General features: G+C 38.2%; 1 protein-coding gene across 1 annotated transcript; it reads right to left on the bottom strand.

Annotated features, from left to right (window-relative positions):
• Window positions 1-203: 203 nt before the first annotated feature.
• Window positions 204-22,311, bottom strand: bcl3 (BCL3 transcription coactivator). The gene is made up of 9 exons (XM_017474985.3): window positions 20,906-22,311; window positions 19,712-19,835; window positions 9,933-10,041; window positions 6,953-7,169; window positions 4,644-4,732; window positions 4,307-4,384; window positions 3,690-3,857; window positions 3,231-3,297; window positions 204-1,800 (listed from the first exon to the last, which is right to left on the bottom strand). Exons 1-9 carry the CDS (start codon window positions 21,432-21,434, stop codon window positions 1,286-1,288), a joined length of 1,896 nt encoding a protein of 631 aa, XP_017330474.1. The 5' UTR covers window positions 21,435-22,311; the 3' UTR covers window positions 204-1,285.
• Window positions 22,312-24,804: the final 2,493 nt, after the last annotated feature.

The following is a 24,804-nucleotide window of genomic DNA, read 5'->3' as shown; positions in this document are numbered from 1 at the left end:
AATATCCCGTATATGTGTACTTTTTATGGAGGGAACTTCCTCTACAGTAATGGGGGAAACTCCATGTACTCCACTAAATAAACCCAGAACTAAAAATATCTGAGTCTGATTGGTCTTTACATTTTTGTTTTGTTCTGTTTTTACCAACCAGAGGTAATAGAGGACAAATCAGTAAGGAAAATACAACTGAGGAACAAAGAACACAAAATCCAGGCCCATTTATTGACCTCTCTCTCTCACACACACACACACACACACACACACACACACACACACACACACACACACACCCATACACACTCACATTTTATTTCACATTTCATAACTACATCATGAAAATAAGGCATTTGTAATGGAGGCACATTCCACCTGAGTTACTGTCATATACTCGGTGACTTTTACAGCTATAACATGAGCTATACAATGGGGTCCAAAAGTCAGAGACCACTAGTGATAATGCTTCTATTTTGCATTCTTTTCTAATTTAATGCAACAATTTTCATTACAAATTATATTATTGTCAAGAACTTGAGAGAAAAGTAGAATATTTGAAATATTTACATGAATTTCTGAGTTTTGTAGTATTTGGTATGTCCCCTTTTAAGGTTTAAGGACAGTGTGCACTCAAGCTGGCATGAAAGCCAGAAGTTTGTGCAAAACCTTATGATACATTTTTGATCAAATTTATCAGAGTTGTCTGAGCACATGCTTCCATAGAAGAGATAAGGCATGAGGAAAATCAGATCTTTTGTACAAAGCAATAAACATTGTCAATATAACAAATCTGCTTAATATGAAATAGGGACCTAGAAATAGTGCAGAATTTTAAATATTCAAGATGTTGAACATTTACTGTCTTTGTTTTGAAATATTTTAAAATTCTAAAACCTTCTGTTTATTTCCTATTTTAAATGAAAAAAAAACAACACACAAGCCACCAAACAGATTTTCAATGTGTTCTGTGTGACCTCTGGACCCCGCTGTATGTATAAATATACAACATGTATAAATAATGGAGGTTTCAATGCTCCACATTGTATTGTTACAACAGTTTAAAACAATATTTTTGAATGAAACTATATTTCTATTCTCAGATAGAATGAGATTGTTTCAAAATACAACCACAATCAATCATACACAGTTAAGACAGTAATTGATCTGATCATAAATTATAGGCTACATTTTTAAAATACCTCTTGTAAGATGGGCCCGCCACATCTATCCACACACTCCTTGTTCAGTATTCTGTAAAAACAAGTGCAAGTAAAGACATTTCACAATCAGCTTATGTCTTTTCCCCAGTGCTCGCACTCAAGTTAGATATGTCAGATTGATCACTGTTATGGCTGGAGGGCCGTGACTGAATGCCAGTGGGCTGGGATGGTGATCGATGAGAAACAGGAAGCCCATTTCTGGCTGGAATTAGGATGAACGGTGTGTCTGAGGCATAGAGAGGTCTTTGTACATTTGGATAGTAAGGAGAGTGACCTGGCATTACATGTATGTGAGGACCAGAGGGCATGAGTGTGTCATAACGGTGTGGTTGGTATAAGGAAAAAGGATGAATAGACAGCACATAGTCCGCACTGTTAACTGACACCATATCATGAAATGTCCTGGATGTCATTTGAAGATCCTCTGCTTCTTGCGTTTCCACTGGTGATAGGTTCCCTGATCTGCTTTCGCCAGATTGACTGTGTGGCGAGTATGTGCGTGGAGCTGTTGGAGAGAGAGATGTGCTGCGATGAGGGTTTGGCGTGGCCAATGGCGAAAGGCTTAAGTTGTTTGGAGATGGTGTACCTGAAAAGATTAGAGATTGTTTTTTTAAGCCAGTTGTCATACTGTCTTAAAATGTTTAAAAGAACAGAAAGTGGTGTTGAATTGTTATCTATCAGTTTAACTACATTTCTCATAGCAAGGTGGAAGCATTGTTCCTTTTAAAGCAATCAACTTCTAAATAGTAAATCCGTTTAATGACTATCAGAGACAAATGCTACATTATTTAATTTTCTTACAATATTTTACATGTTTAGAGCGAATAAATAAAGAAGGAAAGTGAAACGAAAGATTTTCTTAAATTTGATTCTTTCATGTCTTTTTTTTATCAGCACTGTGGAGCTATTTATGCAGAATCAGTGTTTAGCCACTTAGATGAATGTGTAATTTAACAGCTAGCAACATTTTAAAATTAAAAATGTCTCCCATTCAATTTTAACATCGTATTAGGGGACAAGTTGGAGGAGAGCCATAAAGGGTTAATGGATCTCTGAGAAGAGTTCAAAAGCCTTTATTCATGCTTTCAAATAAATGTTTTCCACTAGAAGGGATTCTGAATAATCTACCTCAGATAAAGACACAGCAAAAAAGTAACATTCTCATCTCAGTTAAAGTGCCTGTTTTATTTGAACAGACAACAATTAAATAGTCACTTTCACAAATCACACTTTGCTGTTTATGAGGTCCTTGTTCCTCTTGTTTGATGGACAGCTAAGCTACTACTCCGAAAGACTATGAAAGCTTGGGGCTTTCCAAAGTTACTTTGGTTTGGCTCTCACATGCAGTTCTGACAAAGTATAACCTCTGTTCAAAATCTCTTATTTATTAATAAAGTGGCTAGTGTTTACATATTTATGGAGATGAGTTTTAATTGTAGAAGTAATGTCTGTGAAATAGTACAGTAAAAAGTCAGTTTGAAAATTCATACAAGCCATCTTATTGGCTTTCAAATGAATGAAGTCACATAAGTCATAACTTTAAACATTTCTATGTGTCAATAAATGTTTGTTATTGTATCAGTTATATAATTTTACGATTGTGTTCATATAAATATACAGAAAAAAGATAGCTATTTTCATTTCTTATGTCCCATGACACTATATTTAATTGTGATATGTTTTTAATGTGCATGTTTTAGGGGTGTACGGTAATGTCATTATTTTTTTTACCTGTATCTGTTTATTGCTCGAAATATTTGTATCTTTTCATATTTGGATTAAAACCTGAAATGGGCAGTTTTTGAGATGTAGTTGGTGAAGTTTGCTGAATAAATTGCAGTCCTGATTTAGAGAGCTCTGTTGAGCTTTCTTAAAAAACATATATTTTGCCTATTATTCATATCTATATTTGTATTCCTCTAGGACACTATTATTATCTGTTCAATACGAATAATGTATTCATATTCGGTTACATCCTGTTACATCCCTAGCAGGTATATTACATGAGAATCTTACCATTGAAGCTGTTCTGAGTTTTCAGATTGTGGCCTCGTGTAGGCTTTCCACGTAAAACATCGGATACCTGATCAGAAAATTGAGAAACATTAACATAATCTGCACTGTTCACCTAATCATTTCATAATTAATACGCTGTTTTATATGCCACAAACTGGAATTTCCTAAACCTCAAATATACAAAAAGGCAGTAAGATGCAAATACTGGTATTGACCACTAATGGGCAGCATTAGCATCTCAATGACATGATGAAAAATGATCAGTTTAATTTTTCCAGTTTGTCAACACACAAATATGTACAATAGTAAAAAAAAAAATGAGATGAGAAATTATTTAAATTCTTATCATTAATATGATGATAAAATAGTAAACAATTATTAACATTTATTGTACATATTCTTCAAGGTTCTCTAACACCTTTACCAGCATTTCATCTTAATACCCCCTCACTGTAGTACCTTCTTGTTCTTGGCCACCATAACGGCAGTGTCATTGTGATAATTCTTTAGACTGCTGTCAGCTCCATTTTTCAGTAGAACTCTGACAGCCTCTACTTCTCCACGGCCACAGGCAATATGAAGAGCTGTGTTTCCACTGTATGACTGGGAGTTCACATTACAGCCATTCTGAAAAAGAGAGTAAGACAGAAAGAGAACCGAGTAGTCACTGACTTTGTCATCGCAGGAGTAAATGTCCCATCAACAAACTGATATATTGATATAATGCACAATTTAACTTATTCTACTTAATCTTTACTTGACCTTGCAATTTTAGAGGATCAAGGGATAAACGGTGCCATTAAACAGAAATCACTCAAATTAGCAGGCACATTCTTGTACAGCTACAATAAGGTGTGTATAACAGTTTGTAACTTAAATATATGTATGTGTCTATAGTACAGGTCAGAAATACAAAAGAAAGAGTGGAGATTTTAACTGTGACAGTTATATGGCATTCACTGGAATCAATTTGTTAAAGGCCTAGATAGTATCTGAGTCATAAGCTGTTGAGGAAATACAACTGAAAACACACAAAGCAAATAAAACAGAAAACAGACACAGAAATATAACCACACCTCAACAAGGAAGTTAATCATCTCCATACAGCTCTTCTCCACAGCATGTATCAGTGGGCTGCGACCACTCTTAATATCCTGTGTTGGAAAGGACAACAGCATTTACCATACATGTATTTAAATGTTGTCTGCAATAATGGTGACACAGCACAGAAAATGTACATTGGACCACAGCCTTTGAGGTAATGATACTGGTACAATTGTGGCATCTCATGACGTGAATAAGCCAAAAGCTGCTTACTACTGAAAAGAAACGACGTATGTAATATGTGCATGATGATGACAAAGGTAAGATTTGTGGATGTAGATGATGAGGTAGGATAGAGATTGTACTCACTACAGCATTAATGTCAGCTCCACTGTCCAGTAACATTTTTGCCAGCTTCTTATTTCCATCCTGAACAGCTAGGTGGAGGGGTGTTAAGCCTAAAATTGAATATATTGTAATATATTATAAACAGCCTTCTAAAAACAAACATGATTTTCACAATCTACTCAAGCTTGTGTGATTTGGCAAAATACCAATACACAAAATACATATGATTGACAGTGTATGCATCACCAGTGATTTTAGGGGCTTTCTGTTCCTAAATTAAGACACTCTCTTTCTCCTCTTCTCACCTAAGTGATAATGTAAAAAGCTAAATTGAAGAAAAAAATCCTTTATTTTCTCCTACTTTACTGTCTGATTTTAATAGATGTAACATGCTTATGAGACATGCAGAAACTGAAATATGCTGTATTCAACACAGCATGTTGTGTTCACCACCTAAATGTTTGGCTCTATTATGATTAGGCACATAAGCTGAGAATGAAAAAGCAAACATGGTCTTCCAAAACCCACCAGCTAGTAAATAAAAGCACATACAACATAAGGATGTCCCTTTGTCATCACAGCCATATCTCCCTGTAGTTCTCACCTGGGTTCCCACTAAAGCTAAGTAGGGTTGAGCCTGGCCAGTACCTGGATAGGAGACCTCCTGGGGAAAAACTAAGATTGCTGTTGGAAGTGGTATTAGTGAGGCCAGCAGGGGGTGCTGAGTGGGGCCTAAGGCCCAAGTATAGTGATGGGGAGGACACTGTACTGTAAAAACCCAGGATACTTATGGTAAAATAGTAGGGGTATACCCAGTTATCCTGGTGAAAATCCCCCACTTTCCCTTCTCTATCATGGCCCACTAATAATCCCCATCCCTGAATTGGCTAAATCACTAATAGCTGGTGGGTGTTCTGGTGCACTGTGGCTGCCGTTGCAACATCCAGGTGGATGCTACACACTATATAATTGTATCTAACTAACTTTGTTGTTTCCTGAAATTCACACCTGTGTGAATGTTAGCTTATAGATCATCCTTAGCAGATAAACCCTTAGAAATGACTTATTAACAATATCATGTTTCATTAATAATGCTGTATATGGCCAAAAGTATGTTGACATCTGACCATCACACCTCTATGTGAGCCTTTCCCAGGCTACTGTCACAAAGTTGGAAGCACACATTTATCTAGAATGTCCTAATGCTATAGCATTACAATTTCCCTTCACTGAAACTAAGGGTCCTAAACATGTTACAACATGAAAATGCCCCTGAGCACAAAGTGAGGTCCATGAAGACACGGTTTGCTAATGTTATAGGGACGGATTTCGAATAACCTTCAAAACCTCTGACCTCAATCCCACTGAACACCTTTTGGGATGAATTGGATCACTGCACCCCAGGCCTCCTCACCCGACATCAGTACATGACCTCACTAATGTTCTGAAGGCTGAATGAGCAAATCCCCACAGCTGCATTCCAAAAACTAGTGGAAAATCTTTCCAGAAGATTGGAGGCTGGAAAGCAGGAATGAGGGGACCAACTCCATATTAATACTGATAGTTTTGGAATGGGATGCCCAAAAAAGCACATATTGGTCTGATGGTCAAATGTCCAGATACCTTTGGCCATATATTGTATTTATATGGATAAAGTTATAATATACCAGTTTAGATAATATCATCATAAAATGCTACTTCAAGGTGCAGCACTTCCATTGCTACATATTAAAAAAGTTTTTGTTCTGAAAATCCATTAAAGGTTAAAAGCAATCCTCATATACTGATTTTGTCTTTTTCCTCAATATTCTCCCATCAGCTTTCTCCCCAACTGGGTCTTGCCAATTCCCACCCACTAGATCTCGCCTATCACAAAAGGAGGGTGAAGGCTAACAAATACTTCCTCTGAGACACATAAAGCCAGCCTCCGCATCTTTTTCAAACTACTGCTCATGCTGCATCACAGGGCAGTGTAACACTGGGAGGAAAGTGCTATTTTGTGTACTACCAGAAGCTAGCACGACCAATTGGTTTTGCCATTTAATATAATCCTCTTTGAAAATCATCATATTGGTTTGTATGTTTTGAATTGCTACTTTTATTCATTCATCTTCAGTAACCACTTTATTCTGGCCAGGTTGATGGATCCAGAGGTTATCCTGGCAACACTGGGCATGAGGAAGGAACACACCATGGATAGGACCCCAGTCTATCAAAGGGCACCATGCACACACACTTTCACTCACTTATTAAATCAAGGGACAAGAAACTTCTGAATGGGCTTTCTATGGCATTATATTTTATCTGATTCAGTCAAGCCTAGCACTCACCTTCAAAGTTCCTGTTGTTTAGGCAGGCTGAAGGGCAGCATGGTAATCGGGAGAGATGAGAGAGTATTATACGGAGACATGCTTCCTGCTGGTGCTCACAGCAAAGATGCAGTGCTGTCTGTCCATTACGGTCCAGTGCGCCAGGGTCTGCTCCTCCCTGAAGAAGAACCTCCACCACACAAGGCTGGTGTGTAATGACTGCCAAGTGGAGAGGAGTCTGAGGACCAGAAAGAGGAGGGTCACAAACAAAGATTAAATCACTTATATTTGCATACTCATTTATAATTCATGTAAATATACTGTACTGTACACCACATTACTGCAACAGCAACTTTACAGTGGATCACCGAGTATTGGTTGTGCTGGATTATGTAGACTCAAATATGAATCATATCCTGGTACATTCCCATAAATGCAACCTGTCACTAAGAACCCGTTCAACAGGTTAAAGGTCAATGCCATAGACAGAACATTACCAATAAGATAAGTCACAAACACACTTACATACACACAAGCATGCACTCACACATACCTCACACTATTAAACCGCACACATACAGCACTCATAACCCTTCTCTTATGTTGACAGGTCTGTCTAAAAATGTCACTTGACTATTCCTGTCCGATTTATAATCATATGCTGATAAATGAGCTTAGTTTCAGTGCCAACAGGGAAAGCTGGCATTGGGCTGGCTCACCTGAAGCTAAAAAGGGGAAAACAACAGACAGGAAAAAGTACAGTGATACAACAGAAATTCCATTGGTGTCACTATGCCTGTGGCTCTCCCTTCCTGTGAAAATGATCCAATATCTAAGAATTAGAGTCATCAGACGTGACACAATCCTACACTTGTCTGTATATATATATGAACACACATGCAGATTTTGCTGAATTGTGCGAAATTTATACCAGTAAAAATAGCATAAGTATAACAATCATTCTAATACAGAGTTTATCTTTAGTTGCTAATCATGTATAAATATAAATCATAAGCTTATCATTGTTCAAAAGCGGAACCAGCTGAACAAATTCAACACTGCAGTTTTAAAGTGAATATAGAAACAGAATGAAAGAAAGAAAGGGAGAAGGGAGGGAAAGCCGGAAGCAAATCAGTGGAAGGGGAGGGAGAATGGAAGAATGGAATTAAAAAGGGAAAATCCCTTTCCTCTCCCCTGCAACGTATCTTTAGAATCACACTTCTGCCTGAAAATGGCTTTTTCTTAAAGTACAGTGGATGTGCAAGCTGGGAAAAATATTTACATAAGATAAATTCCTGCATGGAACTATGACAGAGCAAAATGTTATAGGGCATTAGGTGTCTTAGGAGTTACTGAAAGCAAAAGGCATAAAAGCCAAAGTACAGGCAATAAACAATGTTTTCTATATCCAAAATAATTCCTCACACTGTTGATAATTCCTCACACTACTGTTGATAGTGAAATCTGTATTGAATTATTTGTACTTTCGTTAGAATGTGCACATATAAATGTAGATACAGATACACTAAATGTATTGCAGTGACAAGTTGGCCTGTTAATGCTTTTCAAATAATAATAATAATAATAATAATAATAATAATAATAATCAGAGATTCAATGAGAGAGAGAGACAGAGACAGAGAGAGAGCGCAAGCGAGAAAACGAGAGAGCGAGAGAGCGAGAGAGGAGCGTGCGAGGGGAAGTCCCTGAATCTACCCTGTGAACTACAAGTACAAGAAGGTATGTTGAGAAACAGCCAGAATGTGAAGGGGCATCATGTGACTTCTCGGAATGAGGATACTTAAGTTCATGCACACACACTCACACGCACACACAGCAGCTGCTTTAACCAAGCACACATTTACAACACACACTTGCGCACATTCTCCTGCAGCTAAGCTTTGGACTGAAATCAAAATGCAACAGAACTAGAAAAATGCATAGATAACCCATGCACCCTTTTATTTGCATGACAAAATATAGTAATAAACCACCCCCTTTTTTTGTTTGGTTGATTGTGTATCTTTGTTAGAGATGTTCCTAAATCTGTAGAGTGTCACTCATCAAGAAAAGCTGGTTCAGAATCTTTATCAGGCATTTGAATGCCAGTGAATGATGGCCAGTATACAGATTCTATAGAAGTAGCATGTCAAGCTAATATAGAGAGAGTAATACTAGGGTTAGCACTTTCCTAAATACACCAGTCAGCTGTATTTAATTTTGAAAACACAACTTGTTCTGTATTCCAGGAAGTTTTGACAAATGGTTATTTTATGGTCAAAGGAAAAAAACAAAGACTGTTCAATGTCAGCTTGAAGGATCTTAAAACCCCCGATAATATTTTCTTTTACACATCCCTTACCTTGACACAGAGTTCACTAGTGTATGCATACATGAATACATGCTCTTATATGGAATGTACGGTTGTTCAGTTTTGGGGAACTGATGTGAATGAAGACAGGATATCACACAAGACATATTGACAGTTCACAGACACGACTAAGGCGCAGCTTCTGGTAACTGGCTTGCTGTGTGTATGCTGAGTGAAACCTCAGCATGAAGTATGGTGATTTCTGAGGTTTGGTTAAACATGAAGCGGCTAGCTCAGATGATGAGAATGGTGGAAATGCTGCTTTAATATGAGAGAGAGAGAGAGAGAGAGAGAGAGAGAGAGAGAGAGAGAGAGAGAGAGAGAGAGAGAGAACAGAATGTGAAAGCTTGGGGACACTCCACTGAGTGTGAACCGTAATCATAAAGCAATGTGGGAAGTTGGAAAGGCAGTTCCCAGACAAAGGAAGACTGGTGTACAAAATACGCCGTGCTCATGAAGGTGCTCTTTTAAAAACAGAAGTGAGGTGGCACTGTGTCAGGGATTGATAACTTACCAGAAAATCATGTGCTTCCTCTTGTTTTCTACTACAATCCCAAGGTGCAATATTATTGCACCTTGTTACTATGTTGTTTATTGTTTAGTATGTGTGTCTAAGTGCATGTATCTTACCTGTCTTAGGTTGTTATACAAGTCCAGGTCTTTGCGTGCCTGACGTAAAATGTGGATCAGGCAGTGAACTACTGCCTTGTTCTCCTGTGCCACAGCAATGTGTAGAGCCCTGTAATAACACACACACACACACACACACACACACACACACAAATTCATTAATCATCAATACAGTGACTAACATGGGAGAAAACATTTGTATATCTTATTTAAAAAAGAAAACAAGCTAAAAGTGTTAACTTATAGTATTTAAAGTATTATATTTTTCAAATTTTGCAATATGTACACATATTTGCATGTATTTTGGGCTGTTACAAATATCGACTTAATGATAAGTCAACTGTTTAACTTTGAATGTTTGACTTTGAATGAAGAACTTGTCACAATATAATATCATTCCATCCATCCATTCATTTTCTATAGTGCTTATCCTACTGGGTCACTGGAGCCTATCCCAGGGAGCGAAGGGCACAAGGCGGGGTACACCCTGGACAGTATGCCAATCCATCACAGGGCACACTCACAGACACATTCACATTCACACACCTATTCATATATTACGGACACATTCATACATCACAGATACAGTAATTAGCCTACCATGCATATCTTTGGACTGGGGGAGGAAACGTGCTAACCACTAAGCCACCGTGCACCCACTATATAATATTATCTATAATATTATAATAATAGTGAATATACAGTAAGTAAAACAGTTCTAGTAGTAGCCATGATGTTTCCTAGACGAAGTGGATTACACCTACTTTTCAATCAAACAGCAAGTGATTTTTCTGTTATTAACAGGTTCAGGTTTATCCTCAAATGTTGTTTCATTAAACCTATGTTTCTGTACACATAATAAAAGGTACCAAACTGTATTTTCCTGTGTCTCTGGGGTGATACCATCAAGGGCACCTATATACTTGGGAAGGTGCATGTGTACCTCTGATTTGCTTTTAGAAGGTAGATCTGTGGTAGATCCAATCATGTATCTTAAGTTCTTTTTAAAGGTATACTACATTCATGCTTTCAAGTAAAAGATACACACTAAAGGTACAAAAGATGTACGCTTAGTGGTACCACCCCAGGGACAATCAAATCTTGACACTATTATTTCTAAGTGTATGATCGTTTTCATTCATCATTTATAGTTGAAAAACCCTCAGTTCACTATTGACTTTTTAACCCCAACTGTTAATGCAACATTCATAATTTGCACATAGACTTAACAGAAAAACTGTTATCTTGTGGTCTCAACAGAAAAACTGTTATCTGTTAATTAAATGGCCCCTATACAAATCACTGCTTATAAATCAAAACCACACATTTTCTCAAACAAGTCAATAGATGTTAACCAAGTCCTGAGTGTATCAGAGATAACATTCATAACATAAATAGATAACATATCATATGAAACAAACGTCAGTCTCCCTAACACAAATCAAGCCTGTGCCTATTGTATGCACAAGTTAATGATATGATAATTGATCCAGAAGCTTTTCTAGGAAATGCAAGTTATATTGTACCCCACACACACACACACACACACACACACACACACACACACACACACACACACACACACACACACACACTTGTTTTATTATCCTTATAAGGACCTTCTCAAGACATAATTATTACTACAGATAAGTAACGCTATGCCTACACATAAATCTAACCCTAACCTTAACCTCAGTAGCCAAAAGGAAACCTTTAGGCACTTTTAGGTTTTTTAAATAAAAGCTGCAGTTTTTGTATTAATAAATATTTTCTTCATGGGGATCAGCCAAATGTCCCCACCTGGTCAAAAAAATCAGATATTTCTATCCTTATGGTGGAATTTGGTCCTCACCAGTATATAAAAAAATGCCCCTCACACACATACACAGAAGTTGAAATACCCACCCAAAACACATGCCACTTTTAATATGAGACTCTCTGGGTTTGAATGCTGGGAGAATGATGGACTGATTAACATAGTGATCCATCACCTGAATCTGTGACTCATGGCTTGTGAAATCATAAGCCTACATGAGTCATTCTGCACACAATGTCCATATATGCAACCAAATTCAGTAAATGCAGGGAAATCCTTATCTCCCATCTTCTCATAAGAAAACCTCCACCTCTCTCTGTGAAAAGCAACAAGAGGTACATCTGTGTGAAAATGATGGAAGGATGCAAACTTTTTTCTTTTCTTTTTTTTTTTTTTTTGATCTGTGTGCTTTTTTCTAGTGAGACTTCCAGTAACAGCTACTTTAGTTTGAGGTCATTTCCTGACATCTGGGACAATGGCACTTTTCTGTCTGTTTTGAATAATAATCATTACAATTAATGTTAATTTATAAGAGCTTTCAGCTTTTTCCCCATGAACATTTGAATAATGCTCAGAGAACAAGTTAACACCTGTCTTTGTAAATTCAGTCTTACTGTCTTGAATATAAAAAGAATATTCTCATGCACAAAAAATTGGGTTCCAAAAGCTCAAGTTATGGTATTAACCTAAATATATTATATAAGAAAAAATAAAATATAATTAAAATATTTTCGTCCGTGGTAAAAGGGCTTACGGTGCCACACCAGGAAATAGAAAAAAGAGCAGGATTTTTATAAACCACACTTCCTTAGTGTGTGTGCAAATAAAAAAGGAAATAAAATGTCATTTTCTACTGTAAATCTTTCCTCTATCAATGTTGCAAGTGTCGTACTTGGGAATTTAAGCATAGAAGAATTCAAACTTCCCCTTCGGGGTTCTTAGAAAAAGCATCAAATCAGAGCTGAACAAATCTTTGTGCATGATTAGAAAACTGAATGAGCATACATCCACAGGGAGATAAGAAGTGCTGACTCGCATTCCTGAAATGGAAAGCGTCGGGCCATGATTGCTTCATGCTGGCCATTCCACACAAAGTACACAAAAAGGAAGGATAGAAGCACCGTACTATCACAATAAAGGGTTTAACACAACAGTTCCAGCAATGATACACAAGCAGACACATTTCCTCTTCATTTATTACATACATACAGGGTAATCTTATAAACATACAGCAGAGTTCTCTTTGTAAATCTCTGCTGTATGTTTTTAAGATTATATGAACAACTAGCCAGTGACCGTTCATACTACAGTGTGACAGTCAGTCTGTATGATGCAATCACTTCAGAAGCTGTACACATAACAATACCATCTATGTTCCTGAAATATATCTATTTTCCCCCTATTTATTATGCCAAAACAGCAACTATAAAAATACAAATGATACAGCAGGGATCAAATTGGAAGAGGAAGCTGGACTGAATGACTGTTTTAGCTAGCCATGACTCAGACATATAGACGTAGTCTGTACAAAAATCGCAATGTCACACATTCTCTGTTCCCTGGTTCTCTTCTCTAGTTTGAAAAGCAGAAGAGGCCAAAATAGGCGTTGTCTTTCTCTTTCCCATAAGTGACTTCACCATGCTTGACATGTTGCTACAGCATGTGGTACATTTCCATCACAGGTCTACTTATCTTAGAGATATTATTCATTTTATTTTCATCATACTGTGTTAATTAAGATGATTAGTTATTGCTAATGATGCAGAATAAATATTCCAATTACAATTGCTATATACATTCAATATAATATTTTGTCCATTTTTTTGGCCCTACCTGAAACTGTGCCAAATTGCCAAACGGTAACATTTAACCTCTGATCCATGGAAAAAAAAAAAAGTAGCCATCCTCCCATTTCATATATTCCCTCCTTTACAATTTGTGCGTATCATGTTAAGCTGCTATTGGTATTTGACGGTGTCCAGAGATTATATAAGTATGAGGGGGAGTCAATAAAAGACTTATTTTTATATTAACTTTACATTGTTTATTGCAATAGGTGCAACCTGCTGCATGTAAAGTGCATAATGCTTCTACATCATCTCCATTTTCTGGTTGCATGTGCAGCGACTGATCCACCGTCTGATGCACTTCTTCATCCGGCCAGAAGGCCTTTCTTCTCCTTTAGTGGTCTAAAAACATGGAAATCACTTGGACAACAAGACACCAGTATGCAGAAGTTCAGGCTGTTTTGACCTGATTGCGGGTAGTAAACAATTTTCTGAGGAGATAACATATTTTCTGAGGAAATATGTGGCACTGGTGATGGTGACACCACTGGACGTGTTATTTATGTCACACTTTTAAGGGTTTCCTTTGACTTGTAACTAAGTTATTTAGTTTTTATTGACATTTTAATGGCAATGGATGGCATTTAATGGAAAAGGGTCACATTAGACCCCTTAACATCTTTGTTTCAGATTTAATGTAAGTATCGATTTTTCCACAATAGTCTGGCAACAAACTACAAGCTGATCTATAGTCAATAATGGAAACATAGATTTAAATTTATGGAATTTGGCAGATACTATCTAGGGGAACTTACAGTTATCTCATTTATATATATAAGCAGTTGAGGTTTAAGAGCCTTTCTCAAGGGCCTAGTAGTGGCAGCTTGGCAGTGCTGGGATTTGAACTCTCAAGCTTTACATCCAGTAGTACAATGTCTTAACTACTGCGCTACCTTTGAACCTTCGTATCACAGCCCCATTAGACTGAGCAAAACTGGTAATACTTAGATCTAAGTAATGCACTTTGTTTCTGCTGTTCAACGCTTACAAACTCCACATCTGTTGTGTATTCTAGTTAACATGGGATACTTTTATCATACACTGTAAATAATATAAAATTATTCTAAAGCCTTAGGAAGTAAAATGATTTCGGTTGAGTAGAATACAAAAATATTGGAGTTAATATCAAGTATAATATAGTCGATATAGCAACACATACCATGCACATACACCTGAAATAGTGTTAAAGTTTGACCTTCGACCCTTGGTACCGCATATTAAGAAATGATAACCCCATTTTTTTTATGCACCCTACCTACTATGAGGTTTGTAGACTTATGGTCACAGTTATGGTTAGCTGTTGTTCTGTATATGCATGAAGTACACTTGATGTTTGGCTATACTTAACAGACGACTGTTTTTACTTTGCTCTTCATTGCTGATCCACTCATTCTCACAATCTCTTGCTCTGTCTGACTCTGTTCTCTACAGATGAAACTTTAGGTTCCTGGAAGTGAGTGAGAGTTAGTTAGACCGCAGCCCAGATAAAGCCAGTGCTGCGTATGTGCGGCATCCTGTACAGGCCAGAGACACACAAACCTCACATCCCTTGTGGCATGGCCCGCTGTGGCAGTAAACAAAGACAGAAGGGAAGCTGAATATGGCACAAAAAGCCAAGCACTGTGTGGAACTATTTACCAGAAGACAGCTTGTTTCAGCAACAGTACAAAGGACTGAGAACACAATGTCAGAAGAGGAGCCTTGGTATGTTTTGGTTTTTCTGCAGCATGCAGCCATAATGGCTGGGCAACAAGCAAAACTACTCAAAATTGCAAATACAAATTTGACTTTCTTTTGCACACCTCTATCATACTTGTTTGGTATCAGTATCAACTTAAAAACATGAAGCCAGGTAGACTTCAGTTAAAGTAATGCAAAAGTCACTCCCTGTATGCAGAGAAGTGAAGCTATTCTGGCCTGAGACAATTTACCATAAGAAAAACACAAAACAGGAAGCAAAAAAAAAAAAAAAAAAAAATGCTATTAAAACAAACACTTAAACTAAAGTATGTATGGCTACTATCTGATTCTAAAATTCCCTGTTATTGAGCCAGAACTTACCTGACCCATTGCCAAACATACATCAACACTGTCAAACATTAATGCGCATTTAATGAATGTTGCAACCTGCTGCATGTAAATGAAGCTGTCTCATTTGGCTTACTTGAAAGCTTGCTGTGGTATGTGTGCTTAGTGTAGCCATAGTGCACAAAAAAAGAACAAAAAAGAAGGTACTACCCACTATATACCTCAGAGGTAATGTGTGTCTTAAATCACAACAATAGCATTGCATGACAGCATACTTACTACACTGTGCATTATTATCTCTATACTGTGGCCTTTAGAACTGGACTTTTCCCCTATTTTAACATCCAGAACACAGGAATACGTTTAAATGTTTATTGGCTTGTGTGCATATAACAATATCAGCCACGTCATTCCACATCAGATTGTATAGCCAGGTTAAACATTTGATGAATTATATCCAGTATCGGATGGCTCAAATCAGTGCAAAGTTCACTGAGAAGTTTTCACTGGATTTCAATGCTGTATCTATTGTGTTCTATATCTATGCTGTTCTATTGTATAGGCTAATGGTAATAACAGACAAGGACTGAAACACCAACAAACCCATTATTGATAGGCTACCTGCTATAGGTTCTGAATAAACAAAAATTAACTGCACAACACTAGGTGTAGTCTTTGTTGGAGTGGCAGGTTTCAGTATTGTTGTTGTTTTCATGATTGATAATCATCTTGATAACCTTAGGATTTGTGTCATTAATTTTAGTTTTCTTTAAAACATTACTTGAAAAAAAGCTGATCTTCTGCTTCCTGTTTGCCATTTTTGCTTATCAAATGTGTGGGTGGCAAGCTTTAGAGGCTTTACTGTGATGCCCTTGATATGATTTCCTCAGTACACTCATTAACTTAATTAAAAATATGAGCTGATTATGCCCCTTTTCCTTACTAATTTCTAATACACCAAAGAGCTGATGTGTTGACACACGTGTGTTTTGAGCAGGTACAACTTTAACTGTGGAAAGTTTGGCTGAAATATCCTGTTTCAAGATACAATGGCAATGAGCAGAGGTAACTTGCTTAATCTCTAATGTCATCATTCCAAATCACCACCTGAAGATCAAGCTAAGAAACTCCATTTCGTAGAATCATTAACCCAAAACATCTTGCCAAGAATGTATGTTGAATTCCTACAACATTCCATATACCCAAGTCATACTTATTCATGTGTGGTGGGGCAGAGGTGGCTAGATAAAGAGAGGACTATAGAAGCAATGTAATGAAAGAGAGACAACTAGATAATCATTACATTATTACATAGATAATGAATTGCATCCATTTAATGCAAGACATGTATCCACTAAGCTGTTCTATTATTAAGGGTTTGGAAGGCAGCGTCTAGAGAACATTCTGTAAAACACCAAGTATCACATCCTGCATACAAAATCAAAACACATCTGAAAATTTTTTATTTGTATATTTCATCTGAAATATTATTATTATTATTATTATTATTATTATTATTATTAGAGAGAACATGTTAAAGCATACAAGGTTCAGAGGTTCAGAGAAGGGAAAAAGAGAAATTGTAAAAAGGGGAGAGAAAGAGAGAGAGAGAGAGAGAGAGAGAGAGAGAGAGAGAGAGAAAGCAGTGAAAGCGGAAGTGGGGAGCGGATGTTTGGGTTTTTGAGCCCATTCATTTAAAAAGGATTTTAAAAAAAGAGAAGAGTGGGGAGAGAGAGAGAGAGCGCGTGAGATAGAAAGAGAGAGAGAGAGAGAGAGACACCTGAGTAAACCGCAGACTCGCGCGCTAACACTGGCTTTCCCGAAAATGAGGGTCTGTAAAGCGCTGAGAAAACAACAAGGTGAGAGGATGAAACACCCATTGACGTAAAAGCCTTAAAGCAGCAGATTACAGAGAAGAGGGGAGTGTGTTTGTGTGTGTGTGTCTGCGCTTCATGTTGATTTGTGTGCTGAAGTACAGCTACTGATGTAACAAGACGATACAAGCCAGGAAATTGTGTTATACCAGAAACCACAATTTACCAGCTTAATTCATTAGCATATGATGGCAGGGTAAGCTTAACAGTGCAAAGAACAAAAACAACTAAAAAATAAAAGTTGTGCAATGAAAACATACGTGCAACGTACAGTGTATATGTAGAGCACAAATTGAAATCTAAGCACTCAACAACTTTCTATGGTCACAACTCTGTCCTTCTCACTCATCCTCACCTCTTGAGGATGTACACTCATTCAATCTGACTTCTGATCAATCTGCAGGTGTCGTTTTTGGAAAGCCAAGTTTCACTCACATGAGTAGCGAGTGACATTTTCATAGCTAGCTGTAGGTGGTTGTTTAGGATTTACAGTAAGGGTGTGTTTGTCCATGCATGACCAAGCATATGATGTATTCATCTGTAGCATGGCCTTCCTCAGCTGTCTATACAGCATGACTTACAGAAGTGCTTTGTTGGCTCCATCAAAACTTTGTCATGCTAGTTACACACTGTTACCTTTTCATTTAAACCCCACTCAGTCTACTCTGCTTCTCACACAAAGAGAACCAGTGAAATACAGGGCATTGATCTACAGTACTACAGCACCACTGAGTCTAATGTAAAATGCCTCTACATTTTTAACCTTGTCCACTCATTTTCCCCCACTGCATCAATGCCAAAAAGAGTCCATGTGATGAATCACAGGAAAAAGGAGTTACACTGTATACTCCCAACAGAAAATAAAGTGACTGAAGAATGTGGTGGGCAGAGATACACTGATACCATTTCGAAACCACAACAAAAAGTGAACCTAATTCCAGAAAAGATCATGTGAATTGTCTTAGAAAATCTTGGGTCGAAAATACAGATAATATAATAATTTCTTTAAAACTATAGTCATTATAGTCAGTTAACGTTAAACTGAGCTCTCTGGACTTTTCATCAGAGGCCAAACTTGGTTTGTCTCAAACTCGATTAGTCAGAAAGTATTGATTAGTTTTACATAACAACACGGCCCTTAGGAACTAAAAACACTATGTTGCTATTTATCAAAGAAAACTTATAGCGGTTGATATGTTCTAAGCTTTCTCTAAGGAGATATTTATTTAATATGTATGGACTGATAGTTTGGTGCTAATGTTTATAACAGCCAGTATGTTTACACCATGAGAAAGTCTTGAGGACAGAGGCATTTGTGCTTTTATCTGAAACATGACCAGCTGCGTTTTTTTTAATAGTCTTATTACCTTCAAGAGGGAGAAAAACGAGTGTTGCAAGGGAACAACTGTTTATATCTGCCCTGACATGGGTAATAATAGTGATGACTTGTTTCATGGATGTTCCACCACATTACATAGGCTATATAATATAAGTGGTTTTAAAAAAGTATGTGTTGTTCATTAAAAAAAAACCCTGATTAATCATAAGCAAAGTGTTGTGGTTGAAGAGGAATAAAACACACTGTAACAGCACACCCCTTGGGAGATCGCACGTTTGTATCCTCACAATGCCAGAGCCATCCGTGGCCGAGAGTCTAAGATGCAAATTTAGCTGTGCTCTCTGGTGGGCATGGTGGCATACTCATTCTCTCTCGTCAATCAGAGTGACACTAACCAGTCAAGGGTGTCTGTGAGCTCATGTATGCAGAAGAGGGCAGACAGCACTTTCCTCTGAGTTTGTTACAGTGCCTTGTGATGCAACATGAGTAGCAGTTCAAAAAAAGATGCTGCATCTATCTTCACCTATCTCAGAGGATACATGTGAAAGCTCTTACCCTCCCCACCTGGTAGCCATCATATGACAGAGAAGAGCAGGCTAGTGGGTGGGAAGTGGCAGATGACCAAATTGGGGAGAAAATGTTTAATTCCTTACAGAGCTACCTGTGCTAGCTCACAGTGGCAGCAAGGTAAATGCAGTCAGCCACTAAATTAAATTAAATTAATGCAGTCAGCCACTAAATTTTATTGTAAAAGTGCCTGTCAGCCAGGTGCTATCTTGTTGACACGTTCACGAAATATTATATTATATTTTATCCCTGAACTTCAAGAAGGCAAAAATCAGTAAAGGTATTGTCCTGAAGAATAAAACACTTACGTGTCCCCATCTTCATCCTGGTGTGTTGCCAAATCTACCTCATGCCGCAGGCGATCAGTATCCTCCAATACGTGAAGCGGAGTAAGTGTACTCGCATACAGGTGAGATGGATAGAATGTATAATCTATAATAATGAGTAAGCAAAAGAACCATTAAAATCCACAAATATGCCCTAAAGACTGGATAGGTTAACTAACATGACATCATCTATCTCACATTACAATAGAGAAACTGAGTTTTATAGCAACAGGACCTTCATAATAACAGCTTTCGAGTTGAATTCAGAAGAGAAGCTGAATCACTGCATTTATGGCATTTGGCAGACGCCCTTATCCAGAGCAACTTACATTGATCACATTTATACAACTGAGCAGTTGAGGGTTAAGGGTCTTACTCAAGGGCACTACAGTGGCAGCTTGGCAGTGCTGGGATTTGAACTCACAACCTTCCAATCAGAAGACCAATGTCTTAACCAATGAGCATCCACTGTTTACATTGCATTGGGACTATAACAAGAGTGTTCTGGATAGCAATCGGAAACTGTTAAATGTAGCTCAAGGCAACATTTCCTGTGATTTTTCTGCTTAGACATAGACTACAGCAGCACTGTAGACTAATCTGAAATGCTGACAGGGCTGTTTTCCCCCAGAGACATTTATGATCCCACTCACAATCAGCTGCTGACCCACTGACATGTTCTGCAAGGGGCTACTAAGCAAACCGAAACTCCCTGTTGATTTACAGAAAAGTTTCACAATGACAACATATACTTGTTGGACTGACCATGACTGCGCAATCTTCTTTTTGCGAAACACTCATACACTCACTCACTTACTCACTCACACACACACACACACACACACACACACACAAGCGTGGAATAGGCTAACTTTGAGTGTGGAACTTCAGAGTTCATAAGAATTATGAAAAATAATAGCATTACATTGTCTAATACATGCTACATGTATGCTGTAGCCTGTATAATAATGTATACTGCGTGCATAGACTATAAGACTTTTCCTGTATGCCTGTATGTGAACGGTGGGGAATAAACATCATTTGTGTCCAGATCTCTAATAGACTAGGTCGGATGTCTGTCTTTCAAGAAAAACGTCAATTTAATCAGTTTCTCAAAATTTTGTCTACAAATGCATGAAACAGATAAAGATCCTATACATAAAAGTTCAGACTCACACGGAGTGGTTGGCACTAGCTGTAGATCGCTATGCGCTCCTCCGGGAACCGGGCTGGGAACAAACTGCTGCGTCTCCGCGTTCAGTCCACTGCGCACACTGCTGCACTTGGGCACTTTGGCAGGACTAGGACTTGAGTCTGTCTTCAAAACCTTGCCTGGTGGCTCTCCCACAGTACTTTCTGATCGGTCCAGAGGTTTGTGGTCCGTACGGACAGGACGTTTTCTGATCGGAAGTTTGGAGGTACAGGTCTCCGGCGACTTGCCATCGCTGTCGGTCAGCCTCTCACACTTCACTTCCGATGCTACGGTAGCTTGTCCATGACTATCCTTGAATTCTTTGCTGCCCGGTTTTATCGCAGGGGAAAGGGTAGGAGATCCTCTCGAAGAGCACTCCACCTCCTCAATCTTGGGTGTCCGATCTACTATTTTGGTTTGTCTTGTAGTCCGATCTGTGATGTCTCTTGTTGTGGTCCTCAGGTCGAGCGGCGCAGATGCTTCAGTGTGAACACCGCTCATGGTCATGGTCATGAATCGTAAATGAGCTCCCTTAAAGACGACCTTTCCTTTTTTTTGTCAGCCCGGTGGCATCTTAAATCATGCTACAGGTGCATAAAGCAAAGCCCAAAAAAACAAAATACAAAAACAAACGCCGGTCAAAATCATTCAATCTGGAGCTTCTGATTGGTAAATTAAAGACGCGCACTAATAACCACAAACCTATCTATACTAGCTTGTTAAAAACAAAACAAAACATAAAAAGCCTAACATTACAATCACGAGCGACTCGTGTAACTATTGTTACTAAAACTTTGCTTCATTCTCATTAAATACCACCTGGAACTGGATTACTACAGGATGGCAGTTGTGCGTAATAACGCGCAACACGCAGTCTGCTATCCTCAAGGGTTAAAAACACTGCGCACTGTCGCGGAATGGGTTCATCTCAAACTTAGTTTCTCTCTCTGTCTCTCTCTCACACATACACGCACGCACGCGCGCGCACGTAGAATGGGGCTTTTCCCTTTCACACGATTCTTCATTTGGTCAAAAGCTTAAACCGAAAGCACCGCATTTTATTAGTCTAGCTGTACGATACAACAGGACACATATCCGCTCTAGACATGTCAAGACTCAGAAAGTCACTGTGGTCACTTTACATGCCACTGTAGGCAAAGTGTCTCTTATAGAGAAGTCAGAATGTATTGTAGATCATTGAATCTAGTCTACCGAGTCTGAAACGAACCTCTTTCTCGGCTTCGCTGCCAGTGAAACATCGCGTTTGTGTGGTGTATTTTAACTGCTAGGAGCGTTGTTTATGTCTGTAAAGTTCATTCTCACTAACTGTGAAACGCAAAGCATGACTGAATCGACGTATTTAGGCAGGACTGCTGTTCTGTTTCGTTAGCGGTAATCTTATCGCATGGATTCACCATTCGCCACAGAAGGAAGTGGGCAGCCCATGGGGATCTCCCTCCTCCGCCTCTTATCGGGAAGCCTTCTCCTCGCAACTTCCTCCTGTACAGTCCTCAGTGGGTCAGAGCGCTCTTATTAGGGTGACAATGACGGTTCGGTCTTGCAGAATGTCATGTTCTCAGTATTAATACTTGATGATGACAAAAGATGCATTTCCAATTCTCATTCAGCCTGTAGGTGAACACATCTGCCAGGGTTTTTGTCTTTCTAATAAGGCTGCTTTCTTCACATTCCAGTTTTTGTCAAGAAATTTAACCAGAAGGGTTGATGCAGAGGTGATTTTTCGCTAAGACAGTGGTTTGTCCAGGCTAATTGAACACCTCCCTGGTCTTTTTCACCCCCTCCCCCCCCTCCCTCTTAATGTCTTCACTAGCTGTGAGATTTCATTTACCTGGGCCCTTTTGGGACTTTCCTGAACACTATGGGCGAGTAGACTGTCAAATGGTAAGGCTTAATGAGCCCTAAAGTCCCTAAAACACCATAAAGAAGTGCTGGTGTTTATCTTGGCCGTTTGTGACCTGTAATATCATCTTTGTGCCATGATAGCATACTGCTGAGAAACCCACACTCATGGGAATCCAGGCTGCAAACAGAAGTGAAAAGCTTCTCAGACCTTAGCAAGAATAATTTGCATAACTGCACAGAGAGAAGTAGGTAGTTTCCTAAAGGACCGGAGAAGTATGAGAGCAGGCAAAGGCCAGCAACAGCCCAAAGCAATACCCCTTAATGGAGAGTGTCCAGAGGTTTGAGCTTTACTCATGTTCTTTTAAAGGTCAGATTTAAATTCTGTATTAGACAGTAGAGGAACCATAACAACACACATACGATACAATACACAAAATCTACAACAATAAATAAAATCTAATACATTGCGCTTTGGATTTGTAATAACAGATACACATAACAAAAGCACAAATTGCACACTTTAAATATCAATATCATATATAATAGCAATTAAACTAAAGTTAATGGGACAATAAAGAGGGCCCTCTGCTGACCAGAGTCAGCAAAATATAAATATTGTTTTAGATACTTCACTGCATGCTATATTCAATTAAGAAAGCATGCTGCAAATGTTATTGTTGATAAATCAGTGTTTCAGTGATATATTAAGATGTATATTTTGAAACCAGTTTTCAAAATCAACTTGAAAAGTGTTCAGATTCAAACATTTGCGGCCTCTGTGATAGCTGCTACTGCAAAATGCATTTCATGAATTAGCTGCTGAAATGCACATTGGTGGCAAATTGGTTAGTTTTAAACTATACTTTTGAACAACTCTTAATATAGGGAAAAAGGACTGTAGAAATCTCCACAAAATATAAAAAATACATTGGAATATGATTGAGGGGCATGTGTGTAATAAGACATACTAAGTAGCCTGCTATACTCAGGGATTTAAAACACTGTGCACTGTCATGGCTTGGTTTAATCTGATTATCTCAGTTTGTGACCAGATATAAATGGTATAAGCAATAAATAAATAAATAAATAAATAATAAAGCTCAGTTGACTATCATTATCATTTGTCAGACCTGTTTATGTATCAGGCAGGCAGGGGTGCCTCTTGTGGTGTGAAAATAATCAAAATTGTAATTAACCTACTGTGACTAACATGGTAACTATTCTAGCTCTCTATCTGGGGTGGAAAACACAAAAACAAAAAAGCAGAAGAGGAGAAGCAGATCAGACCCAAAACACATGTAAGAAAATTAATGCTAATTAATTGCTTTTAGTCAACTTCTTTCTCGCCTCCTCTGGTTGACGTAATTGAAATGGAAACGGTAATGTGGCTAGCTAGTAAATAAAACCTGTTGAGTCGCTAGCTTGTTGCTCCTGGCCTGTTGATTAACCACTAACCTGCTGGAAAACAACAATACGAACCATCATAGAAATTCGAAGGGTTTCCACTACAAATACCATTAAAAACCATCAGCTATCCATTACTACCATTAGCATCATTGGTCCTTAATGGTATTCACTAGATAGATTTTCCTATCGTAGCGCAAAATTATAGCTATATCTATCAATCCATCCGACCACATTGAAAAATCCTACTGCGAGTTTCTGCTTTGCGTCTGTGACTGCGTAAAATAATCGGTGTAACTTTGCAGAAGATTCTTATTAGGCAGTGGTAGGATGATTTTACAGTATAAAGTACACTCTCAGATTGTCCTACCAATATAAAATAAACAGGTAGGATGATCTTACAGTGCAAAATACCCTATCAGATCCCAAGTCCACACGCTAATAATAAAAAAAAATATGGGCGTTTTGTTCAGCGTGACAAAATGACGCAATGTTGATGTGCGCATGCGCAGTAAGACCTGGTTGGACAATCTGACAGGTCATTGATTTTGATTGGCTGAGCCGCGTTCGAAGCCGTTGTAAATTACTCAATAAACACACACCTGCGACTTCATTA

Source organism: Ictalurus punctatus, chromosome 1, assembly GCF_001660625.3.
Source record: "Ictalurus punctatus breed USDA103 chromosome 1, Coco_2.0, whole genome shotgun sequence".
NCBI classification, from domain to species: Eukaryota; Metazoa; Chordata; class Actinopteri; order Siluriformes; family Ictaluridae; genus Ictalurus; species Ictalurus punctatus.
The sequence above is the reverse complement of the archived record's forward strand: the minus strand, read 5'-3'. Positions and strand labels throughout refer to the sequence as shown.